The sequence below is a fragment of the Monodelphis domestica genome, chromosome 7, assembly GCF_027887165.1.
Source record: "Monodelphis domestica isolate mMonDom1 chromosome 7, mMonDom1.pri, whole genome shotgun sequence".
Taxonomy (NCBI): Eukaryota; Metazoa; Chordata; class Mammalia; order Didelphimorphia; family Didelphidae; genus Monodelphis; species Monodelphis domestica.
Window position 1 is genome coordinate 227898542 of NC_077233.1, and position 13071 is coordinate 227911612.

General features: G+C 33.1%; 2 protein-coding genes across 2 annotated transcripts in view; one reads left to right on the forward strand and one right to left on the reverse strand.

Annotated features, from left to right (window-relative positions):
- The window catches only part of LMTK2 (lemur tyrosine kinase 2), a 136412-nt gene that overhangs the window by 46744 nt on the left and 76597 nt on the right, over positions 1-13071 (reverse strand). The gene's annotated exons all lie outside the window — the stretch shown is intronic.
- Positions 1079-2561, forward strand: LOC107649543 (tRNA (cytosine(34)-C(5))-methyltransferase, mitochondrial-like). Its single transcript, XM_056806514.1, is given in 1 exon segment — positions 1079-2561. A coding segment is annotated over 1 exon segment (1134 nt). The 5' UTR covers positions 1079-1297; the 3' UTR covers positions 2432-2561.

Below are 13071 nucleotides of genomic sequence, written 5' to 3' on the forward strand. Positions count from 1 at the left end.
ATACTCCCCTAGCACCAAAGTTTCAAACGTTAAATTGACTGTTACATTCATGTGGGGATATTTTACACACAATATGTAAGAGAGTTTTGGAGAAGTGGCAAAGAGACTGAAAAAATTTGGGCACGGTTCTCTGTGAGGTACTAGTAAAACAGCTACAATCAGAATGGGATGGAGACAGTTAAACACCCAGGATATTGGGCAGATGCAAGGTTAACCTTGTAGTAAATCCATCTCAATAAGAAAGCCTTTCACTATATAAGAATTATAATTTCATTTTAATTGCTTGGATCTTTGTCATCTCAAACTGCCTGTCTGATGTTCAGGTTATTTTTCTTTTACATTAAAATAAAGGAAAAGGTCTGGGGGTATATAATGCTCAGGACGTTAGGTGATGAAGCTAACTAGAGATGCTGGCATATAACCTTATAAATGGATATTAGTTCCTTAAGATATTTTATTTTTCTTCCATTATGTAGTTACTTATATAGTATGTATATAGTATTAAATTTGAGATATAAGGCACAGATTTTTATAAAAATAACAATCATAACCAACTGGTTCATTCTGGCTATTCAATCTGACCACCTTTTCTGCCACTAAGGTTTTCTGCTAGCTGTTGGTGCTTTTTCTGAGATTTTTGCAGCTTTAAAAGTCATCATTTACAAACTTTATGTATTTGGAGTCATCTCCACAAAAATTTAATAGAGCCATTCTCCAATTAATAAGTGATCAAACCACTTGAAAAAGCAGTTATCAAAGGAAGAAATTCAAGCTATCTACAGACATGAAAAAATGTTATAAATCGCTAACAATTACAGAAATGCAAATTAAGGTTACTTTTAGGTTGCATATTACAGTTTTATAGTGGTATAAAGATTTTTGTGGGGGTAGTGTGTAGAAAGAGAAAATAAATGCTTGTTAAACAAAAAAGTTAATAGAAAAGAGAAAATTAAGGAGCGAAGAGCATAATTTAAAAACTGTACTTTATCCTCCCATCCTTCCAACAAGAGGTATTCCTAAGAAGATGAACTTCCTGTACCAAAGCTCAGTTCTTAATACATGGATAGCTATGGGAGAAAGATAAGAAAAAAAGCTTATCGATATGAAGTAAAATTATGTTAGGAATAAAACATCTGTTTAATTTATTCTTTTGTTGTTCTTAGTTCTTTTTATATTACCTGATGAACATGAATTAAGATGGGCAAATCCTATAAAAAAGTGAATGAGATCATAAGCACATAAGTAGAGGTTATAGCAACATGAAATTTATATTTGAAATTTATTGGAAGTCAACTAAATGAATACAGTGAAGCTAGAGTTGGTATGGGGCATTAAAGAATGTGCCCGACCAGTTGCTCCTGTTCTGCGAGATGTTTTGGATCCCGACCGCGGACCCCAGTGCAGTCGATCGCTTAGGGCTCACCTTGATGGAATGGTGCTGAGCCAGCTGAAACTACAATCAGAAAGAAAACTTACAAAACAGATTTGCAGAGTTGTGTTGGATCATTTTGAGAAGCAATATGTCAAAGAGCTTGGAGATTCATGGATTACAATAAGGGACATCTTGACATCTCCATCATGTTGGCAACATGCAATCCTTTTTATTAGATTCAACTATCCTTTTGAGCTAGAAAAGGATTTACAACTGAAGAGATATCATACTCTTCTTCAAGGATATTTTCCCTACTATCTTGAATCATTGACATGCTACGTTAGTAGAATTCCTGGCCGAATACCTTCAGAGAGACATCAAGTTGGTAAATTGAAAAGATATCTTCTAAATGCTGCCTCCCTTCTCCCAGTGCTGGCTCTGGAATTACAGAATGGAGAAAGAGTTTTGGATATGTGTGCTGCTCCTGGGGGTAAATCAGTAGCTCTTCTACAGTGTGCATATCCAGGTTATTTTCACTGCAATGAGTATGATAATCTGAGATCGAAGTGGTTGAAACAGACACTAGAATCCTTCATCCCACAACCCATGATGAATATAATAAAAGTGTCTGAATTGGATGGCCGAGAGATAGGAGATCTTCAACCTGAAATGTTTGACAAGGTGTTAGTCGATGCCCCACGTTCAAATGATTGAAGTTGGTTATTCTCTTCTGATACCCAGAAGGCATCCTATAGGCTAAACCAAAGGAAGGAATTGCCTCTTGTACAGCTAGAACTATTAAGGTCAGCAATCAAGGCATTGCGTCCTGGAGGATTACTGGTTTATTCTACATGCACACTTTCCAAGGCAGAAAACAGTGAAGTAATCAGTCAAGTCCTAAATTCTCATAGTAACATATTCCCAGTGGACATGAAGGAAATGGCTAGTGCAGCATCTCATGCTCCTAGTGGACAGGAATATGGGTTGTTGGTGCTTCCAGACAAAGGTAAAGCCTGGGGCCCAATGTTTGTAGCAAAATTAAAGAAATCAGTATCCTGAACATATGTTTTATAAATCATGTTAACAAATTGTTCTATTTGTTTTTGTAATCTGTATGTTGGAATATATAAATGGTTATGCTGATATTTTTCTTAGGTGTTAGGAATTTTAGTTTATTAGATTGTATTCCTACAGGTAAAATCTATATTTGAGGTTTTTTTCTTAGAACTATATCATTAAAAGTTATTTAAGTGGTTTTGGGTGGTATTTTAGAGTTGAAATCTTTAGAATGCACCATATTTGTGTTTTTTAAAATGGCCAAGGCATTTACGTGTTAATGTTTTGAATCTTTAAACTTTGACTATTTAGTAGGTGTCTTCTTTGCTCCCTTTTAAAAAAAAATATAGAGTATTTTAGATTCGTATTAAAAATTGATTTGTATTCAGTATCTATTTTCTTAAGCAGAACTATTTCTAATTCTAGAAAGCTAGGTTTCTTATTTGCCACCTTGTTTATTATTAAAGACTATCTTCTCTTAATTCCAAAGGCCAACAATTCTGTTCACTTCAGTTTTCTTCTCCCTTTTTATCACATTAATTAAATACAACTTAAAGAGTAAATGATGCTAGCCAGAAAGCTCTTAAAATAACATATTCACATGCATATGCTTGACTTCCAACATTCAGCTTGTAGAATAATGTCTATCCAGCAGACTGTAAAGTAAGTACTTAAAACAAAACCAAAGTGACAAAACTCTTATTTGTAGAATTTGGTTTTGTAATTATAGTCATAATGAGCAGTACAGAAATGGATCATGTCATAGTTATACTCAAAGAGCTTTTTTTACTTCTGGATTATAACAATATTGTGTGAATCTCACGTCACATATATGATACACAAGAAAGAATGTTCTATTAAGAGCTGATTACACTGACAGAAACTTTGAAGTCTTGTTAAATAAGTTTTCTCATCTGAGTACTATGAATGTATATGTTTTGAATTAGATCTTTAAGTAAACATCCATTTCCCTTCAAAAATCTATAGAGATCCCAACAGATTTTACTATCATTAAGAAATAATGTGGCTATTCTCTGAAAAATTGACTAAAGGATACTGTCTTTGTATGTCTTACACATATATGTAGATAACTTTTTTCCTCTCAGATCATGGAAACATGAAAGAGTGATGATTGAAATGCTGGAAATTTATCTCATTGCATCTCTCATAACATAATTATTTTTAAACATATATAGCAAGATGTTGAAGAAGCCTTGGTACATTACTTTTCTCTGAAACTTCAGCCTAAGGAACTGCTCACAAGACAGATACTTCCTCATCTCCATGGGCCAGTCAGTCTCAGTTTCTTTAAATTGATCATGTCTGGTATAAATCAGAATTAAAACAAAAAGGTAATCTAATGTCCAGTGGACTTACGCGTTGGCTATGGGGGGTGGGGGGGAGGAAAAGAAAATGATCTTTAACGAATAATGCTTGGAAATGATCAAATAAAATATATTAAAAAAAAAAACAAAAAGGTATACTAATGATCTTCTATACATGATTGTGTTAGGAGAAAAAAGAGGTTAATTATATAAAAAGGTTGAACTGGATTATATTTAAAATAGGGTTGCCAGGGATTTAATTTATTCCAAAGAGATTTATTTACAATTTATTTACAAAAAATAAAGAGTGAAGTAAGAAAATCAGAGGGAGGATAGGTTAAGATATCTAGCCTAAGCATCAAGTATTTTACTCTGACCCTGGCTCAAAACCAGGCAGAGGAGTTTAGTCCTTAACTGGAGAGGCCTTGGCTCTTGTAGCCAAGGACCTGGGGATACAGAGAGTCTCTCTCAAGAGGATAAGTCTCTCCTGAGGCTAGTCTCTTCAGAAAATCCAGGAATGGAGGCAGCCTTTTCACTCACCACATGCCAGTCCAAAGGAAGAGATTTAAGAACAACCTCACCAGGAACAGGGTCTCAGGTCCAGTCAGCAGATTCTTCTCCAATCTCAACTCCAAAGAATGAATAAATAAGTCTCACAGGAAGTTGTAATTCCTTTTAAAGACTCTTTTGTGTCACTTCCTGTGCCTTCCTCCACTTTTTACGTGGGCCAATCATAGTCTTAAGCCTTGCTTAGGACTGCCTAGGGGACAGTCATTCGATTCTGATTCATCACCCACTATTGCACAGGTGGGTCACAGACCTTCCCACTAAATAATTAAGTGGAATGTTTATATTTTTGGTTATTAGATCTAAAAATAGGCAGATCTCCCCACTAAGCTGTAAGTAGTATGTTTACACTTTTGGTGGTTAAATCTAAAAATGGGCAGGGGAGTTAATTTAATTTTCACAATCAGGGAAAAGTTAAATTTAATCTCCACAATTGTTGATTCTCTTATATATAGGTCCTCTATCAAAAGTAGTAATCAGTTAGTGGCAAATATTTTTTCATGAAAAAGTGAAGTAGATTGAATTTTATAATAAACTTTCCCTTATTAAGCCATTTTCAAGTCTATGCTGAATACATAAATATTAGGTTTCAACAAGTTTCCTGTGATATTTAATAGTACAGAGTTCATTTTGTGTTCTTTGTAAACATAGGTCTGTGTTTCCCTTGATATCCCATAATGTAGTTTTCCTCTTTTTTCGCTTTTATGAAGTTGCCTGACTCCAGGATATAAGGTTAATTAATATTTGAAAAATCCTTTGAAATATTTTTAGAGCAAGTTGACTATATTTGCTTCCTTATGATTGTGATGCATAAAATTCCCTCTTGGAGGTATTTGTTTCCGTTTCACCTATGCTCTATAGAAGCTAAGTTGAAAGATGGGAATTTCAAGCAGCTTGGCAAGTGTCATTTGAAAAGCAAGGATAATTGGTAATACTTTCTGTGACGTCGAGTCACTTTCAGAATAGCTTTAAAGAAATTTAGGTTGCTTACCAATACATTAACTTCTATATCTCATCAGCAAGCTAAAAAGCCTTTAGTATTAGATGTCGAGTGTGAATAAATGCAATGCGCTTAAATAGCTTGTACTGTATTTTTACAGCAGTAGATATTATCAATGTTTTGGGAATCTGATGGCCTGCAGACCTTGAGACTATTAAGAATTTTCCCATATGACCTTCTACTGGCAACTGCATGCTATCCCTTTTTAGCAATACTATGAAAAATATTCCACTTATACAGTGTGCTTCGATATAAAATAGTGCAGAAACATTTGCCACATGACTAAATAAAGTAATCATAAATGTAATAGACCTTGATTCAAGTGAACTTTATGCCTGGGAGACAAGCATCAGATAATCTACATTGGTTAATATAATCATTTGGGATACAAGAAAGGAATTGGAACCAATACCAGAAATTTTATTAGATGCCAAGAATCCTTTGATGCAATTGAATGGGACTACTTGTATTATGTGTTAGGTAAATTTGGCTTTCAGAACAAATATAAACAGATAATACAGTTTATTTTCAATCCATTTATATGGTTCAAATCAAAGGTTTACAATCTCCCACCGTGCCTTATTACTGAATTGAGGAAGGAGGTAAGGATGCTACCCATTTCTGCTGTTACTATTCATACTGACATTAGATTCTACATCCCATGGGAATGTAAAGATTATTCAAATGGAGATTCACAAGTTGATAATACATACAGATGATATTAAATATTGTATTAAAGGTCCCAATAGTAACTGTCCTAAAAACATTAAAAGTAATGTAAGAATTTGAAATTGCCTTAGGCTGGAAAGTCAACGGGAGAGAATCTTGTCAGGTAGTTTTTATCAGTTTTAAATGGGAAAACAGAATAGAAATTATTTGAGATGTTCATTTGAAAACTGAATAAACAATGGAATTGAAAAAATCTTGGTCCAATAATTCACTATGTAAGATTTTCAGAGATGAATTTCATTAAATATAAACATAGAATCCCGATAGCAATAAAGTATTAGCTAAAATGTAATTGATGAACTCAGATATTAACTTCTGAAAGTGTTCTTTTCACAAATGAAGGAAACAGTTTTATTATATAGATTATAATAAACCTAGTGAAACTATGCAATACCTAAGAAAAAGGGTTAATTTACCACATTTGAAGTTTATCTAATTTATCTAATAGAATACATTATAACTCAGTTAGACTTGATATGGCTTATCAAAAAGGAATCCTCTACTTGTGTATTGCTGTGGAAAAACCTGATCTATACAAATGATGATGAAACTTACCATACTTTGAAAAAATAATAAAAACTCATAGCCCATGAAAAAGGAAAAAAGAAAATAACTTGTCATCCTAATTCATAAAAATTACATTGAGGACAAATAGAAAAATTAACAGATGGCTGAAAAGGAAAAGAAAATAGAACTATATAAGACAGAAATGAAGAGTTTGGACTTGATCATGATCTAATACATGATTATTTTGAGGAAAAAGCAGCTCTCAATTGATTGTTCATGCAGGGAACTGACAAACTTAAAAATGTGTCCATATTCTTTCTCTTTTCCTTCTGGCATACTGGTAAATAAAAGGGTGATGTTAACCAAGCAAAAACTTATAAACAGATCATGTGCTCATCTAGGAATGTGAGGGGTTGAAGTGCATTTAATGGTGTATTAACTACTAACTTGAAAATGGAAGAGAAATCAAAATATGTATGTATTCATTTTCTTATGTACCACTGAAAATTAGTCCAGCCAACATTCTTTTTTTCTAAAGATATTTTATTGGCCAATTACATATAATAACAATATTCCATGTAAGTTTTCTGAAGTTATATGATCTAAATTGTCTCCTTCCTTCCCTTCCCTCTCCTCTCCCTTTCCAGAGCTGGTAAGCAATTTGATGTGGGTTACATATGTGCATTATCATGCAAAACATACATCTGTATTCATTTTTGTAAGAAGATATTCATATAAAACCAAAACTCCAAAATAAAAATCCAAATAAACCATAGTGAAAAACAAAAAAAAAATGTGCCCATCTTAAAATATTACATCTTGTTCAGAACATCAGTAATGGAGCCAAAAAACTTTCCACCTTTTATGAAGGGATGTGATATGTTAGAGTGAGCCAAGTACTTTGTCATTTCATTCATTAACCTAATAAGAGTTTCGTAAATACCTACTTTATGCAAGACAATATAATGGAGACTGAGGATTCAAACACAAAAATGGCTATTGTGTAGCATACGATCTACTGGACTTAAAATTAAAAAATTAAATGGTTTAAATTACTTTTCTGCATTTGTTACTTCAATTTGCATCTCTAACAAGATAAGATTTTGGTTTTATTTCTCTACAACTATACCATGAATTCTAAGCTCATTATATTTTAGTAAGAACAACATAAGTAAGAATTAATAATGTTAAAAGGCATAGGCATGACTCAAACATTAAGTATGCTCAGAATAAATATGACTCATTTTTTTAAAAAATGCAAGTTCCATTCATTATATGTTTTTTAAAAGCAAGCTACTATTTTGGTTTTTCACAAGTACTCCTAACACAAATAGAATAAAAATTACTGTTCTTCATAGATGAAAAGGCTAATGAGGTAAAATGTTGTCCCTCTAACCAGAAATAAGAGATTAAAATTTAATCATCTGAACATGTTAAGACAGTTAATTTGATTTGAACATTTTCAAATAAATCTTATAGTTATTTTTGTTTCTGTCTCTGGGATTCACAGTTTGATCCAGTCTAATCTACCTAATGTTAGTTTTCAAACAGTTCAGTCAGACTGAACTGTGAAGGAGGGGAGAGAGAAGGAAGGATAAACAAGGGGGGAAAAATAGGATGGAGGGAAATAACTATAATTATAACTATGAATGTGAATGGGATGAACTCATCCATAAAATTTAAGCGAATAGCAGAGCAGATTAAGAACCAGAATCCTCTGCACACTTGATGCAGAGAGGTACACAGAGTAAAGGTAGAAGTAGAATTAAATTAAAATTTTAATTTAATTTAGAATATTTCCATAAAAATTATTTTACTATAACTTCTATACTTCAGGGATTATAACAGTTTAAATCATCTGATGTGATTTAAATTAAAATTAAATCATCTGAAATAAAAAAGCACGGATAGTAGTCATGATCTGAGACAAAGCAAAAGGAAAAACAAATCTAATTAAAAGAGATAAGCAAAGAATCTATAGGTTGCTAAAAGGTAACAGACAATGAAGTAATATCAATACTAAATGTATATGCATCAAATGGCATATCATCTAAATTCTTAAAGAAGAGTAAAACAGGATGGTAAAATGGTACTAATGGGAGAACTCAACTTTTTCCTTTCAGAACTAGATAATCTAACCATAAAATATATAAAAATTAAGGAGATGAAGAGAATTTTAGAAAAGTTACATGTTAGAACTTGGGGAGAAAACTAAATGGTAATATGAATATTTCTCAATGGTACATGGCACCTACACAAAAACTCATCATGTATAGTCATAAAAACCTTACCACCAAACTATTAAATGATAGAAAAATTAAATTGAACAAAAAGCTATGGAAAGATAGATAAAAAATTAATTGGAAACGAAATAATCTCATCCTAAAGAATAAGTGGGTCAAAGAACAAATCATAGAAAAAATAATTTTATAAAGGACAATGAGAAAGCCAAAATATACCAAAATTAACAGGATACAGTAAGAGCAGTTCTTGGGGGAAATTTATGTTTCTAAATACTTACTTACATCTATCAATGAACTGAGCATTCAACTAAAAAGAATACATAACACATTCCCAATGAAACACCAAACTGGAAATCCTGAAGCTCAAAGGAGAGATTATTAAAACTGAAAAAAAAAAAAAGAACTAAAAAAATCAAATAAAGAGCTGGCTTTATAAAAAAACAACAACAAATAAGCAAAATAGGTAAACCATTTGGTTAATTTGAATGTAAAGGAAAATTCCTCATAAACAACAAGGAAATTAAAGCAAATATTGAGAGATATTTTACCCAATTGTAATCTTAATAAATCTGACAATTTAAGTGAAAAAGACGAATATTTACAAAAATGTAAATTGCCCAGATAAACAGAAGAGGAAATAGAATAATTAAATAACACTATCTTAGAAAAAGAAATCCAAGGGGGCAGCTGGGTAGCCCTAGGTTCAAATCTGGCCTTAGAGACTTCCCAGCTGTGTGACCCTGGGCAAGTCACTTGATCCCCATTGTCTAGCCCTTATCACTCTTCTGCCTTGGAGCCAATACACAGTATTGATTCTAAGACAGAAAGAAGGTAAGGGTTTAAAAAAAAAATCCACTAAGTCATCAATGAATTCCCAAAGAAAAATCCTCAGGGCCAGATGGATTCACAAGTAAAAAAAATGAATAAAGAACAACTAATCTCAAAACTATATAAATAATTTGGAAAAACAGGCAAAGAAAGAGTTTTTCCCAAATTCCACAAATATGATGCTGATACTAAAATGAGGAAGACTGAAAACAGAGAACGAAAATTATAGACAAATTTCCCCAATGAATTTTGATGCAAAAATTTTAAATAAAATACTTGCAAGGAGATTACAGCAATATATCACAAAGATCACACACTATTGTGAGATTTCATCAACAATGCAGGGCTGATTCAACATTAGGAAAACTAAGCATAACTGACTATATCGATAACATAAATCAAATTATTATCTTTGTAGATGTAAACAAAGCTTTTGATAAAATTCAATATTCATTTCTATTAAAAACACTAGAAAGCATAAGAGTAAATGGGAGTTTTCCTTAAGATTTATCTAAAAGCATTATCTATAATGGGGATAAGCAATCTTCCTCATTAAGATAAGGAGTGTGACTTTCTTTTTTAAAAAAATTATTTATTTAGAATTCTTTTTCCATGGTTACATGATTCACGATTTCCCCCCCTACACTACCCCCTCCCTGAGCTGACAAGCAATTCCACTGGGTTATAAATGTGTCATTGTTCAAAATCCATTTCCATATTATTCTTATTTGCAATACAGTGACCTTTTAACGCCAAAACTCCAATCATATCCCCATTGAACCATATGTTTTTCTAATGCATTTCTACTCCCACAGTTCTTCCTCTGGATGTGGATAGTGTTCTTTCTCTTAAGTCCCTCAGAATTGTCCTGGATCATTGAATTGCTGCTAGTAGAGAAATCCATTACATTTGATTGTGCCACAATGTATCCATCTCTGTGTACAACGTTCTCCTGATTCTGCTCATTTCACTCTGCATCAATTCCTGGAGGTCTTTCCAGGGAGAGTTACTTTCTTGAAGGTAGAGACTAACTACACTATTTTTCATATATCTTCACAGCACCTAATATACATATTGTAGAACTGTTAATGAAACTGAAATCAGTTCTACATTGTCAATGAAAATATTTTAGCTAACTGTAGGGTTTTCCTGAAGTATTCAGGAATTAGGAAATGAATTTTTTTTCTGATTAACATATACAACATCTACCTTGTCAATAACATATATATAGGTTCCAAGATCCATTCTATACCACACAAAGGAAGGAGTTATGAAACTGCCCCTAGAACATGGGGCTCCCTGTTGATAATTGCTAAGTAAAGCCCATGGTTCTATTTCTTATAGCAGGGAAGCTTAAATGAGAAGTTATGAACCTTACTTTAAGAATAGTTCATATTCTACTTGTGGCATGGTTCCCTGACAAACCTTTCACTGTTATTTAATTATTATTATTATTTAACTGGCACTTGGTGACATTTGTTTTTTGAGACTACAGAGCCCATATTATGTTTGTATATGAATCAATAATCACTCAGTGATATAATATTTAGGATGCCTGGTTGTAGAAAGAGTAATAACTGCCCTATTAAAATGACATTTTACCTAGTTATATGTGGTTAACTTGTTACACTTAAGTAATTCTACCACTGATAGAATTTCAGTTTGTAAGCAAAGAAGGTACAAAAATGAAGGCACATGAATATATAATGAAGTCAATTTTCCTTCTTTGATCCTATGTCTTTGAGGTTTTTACTAAATTCTTAGCAGATATAGAAAAATTGATATCTCATTATTAATAGTGATTTTAATAAGCACTCTCAACTTGGATCTAAGTACAGTACAAATGCTAGGGCTACAGAAGTATTTACAAAGAAAGTGGCTATTAATGTGAAGAGGGGGGTAGGGAGAGTAGGAAAACCCATTTAGTGGAAAATCCTTACTTTGAATTAGCTTACAAGTTAGGGCAACAGCTTTTTCTTGGACAAAAATTTAAAAAAAAATTTTTTTTTAATTACTTACTAACAGTGAATTAATGAGATCATTTCACTTGTTTATTTTTTGTACCACCTTTGGTGTGTACTCACACAGTCAAAACAGTGCTTGTTCTTTGTTAAAAGTGAAGAACTATAATACAACTCAAAAGAGTTCTCCTTGTTCTCACCTCCCCCTTAGTAAACTGGAGTATTTGTAAGAAGAACAACTGTCTACAAAGGCTCATTTGTGCACATCAATACTAAGATTTAACAGTGACAAGGCACCACAATCTTATAACTTGCAATCCTCCTGTTTTGGGTTCTCCTACAAGTATGATAGTTGATTCTCGGGAAAATAGTCACTTTGTAACTATGGGTCTAAGCCCAGGCTCAATAGAGGACCTTTTTCTCTCTCTAAACTCTCTTGATGACCTCATTATCTTCCATGAACTCTATTATGATCTCTAGAGAAAATTTGTCCAATTGCCATGGTCTATCTTGAGCAATATTATTCACTTGTCGACTGGATATTTCTAACCGGAACTGTAGCCTTCTCGAATTCAAAATGTCTAAAATAGAGCTCATCTCTCTCCCCAAACACACCCTTACTTCTGGCTCATTTCCCTCATTCTGTTGAGCAGACCATTATTCTTTTTGTCACCTAAGTTTACCACCTACATACAGCTCTTTCCTCTTTCTCCCCATATCTAATCCACCTCCACAACGTTTCTCCCATCCCTTTTCTTCTCTTAGTCACAGTCACTACCCTAATTCAGTCCTTCATTGCCTCTTGCCTGAACTGCTGCAATAGAGGCCTAGGTGGTTTCCTTGACTCAAGTTTCAATATACTCCCCAATCTATCTTCCCCAGGTACCTAAATAAGCTAAAGATGAAAGCATAGGCCTGACCAAGCAACTCTTATGCTCAACAAACTCCAATGGCTCCCTACTGGATCTAGGGAAAAATACAAACTCCACTGGTTCCTATTTATGGGCCTTCAAAACTTTGTCCAACCTTTCCTAGCCTTTACTCATTACTTCCTGTCATATTAAGTTCAGTCAAACTGGAATTATTGTTGTTCCTCATACATGACATTACAAGTTCTGTTGGTGTCCTGTACATAGGATTGTCTTCAATGCCTAGAATGCATTCCCTCCTCACTTCCCCCTCTTAGAAACTCTATTTTCCTTCCGAGTCCAAAAAAATACCAACTCCTATAGGAGTTTTCTGATCTCCCCAATTACTAGCACTACTCTCCCCCACCAAACTAAAATAACTTCTTATTTTATATATACTGTGTGCACATGACCTTCCTTAAAAGAATATAAGTTCTTTGAAGAGAGGAACAATTTTATTTTGTCTTTGTCTCCTTAGCACAAAGTCTAACACATAGTAGATGTTTAATAAATGCTTGTTGATTGATTCAATTTCAGCTTGTGTGTTCACTGCAATAGAAAATAATAATTTTGAA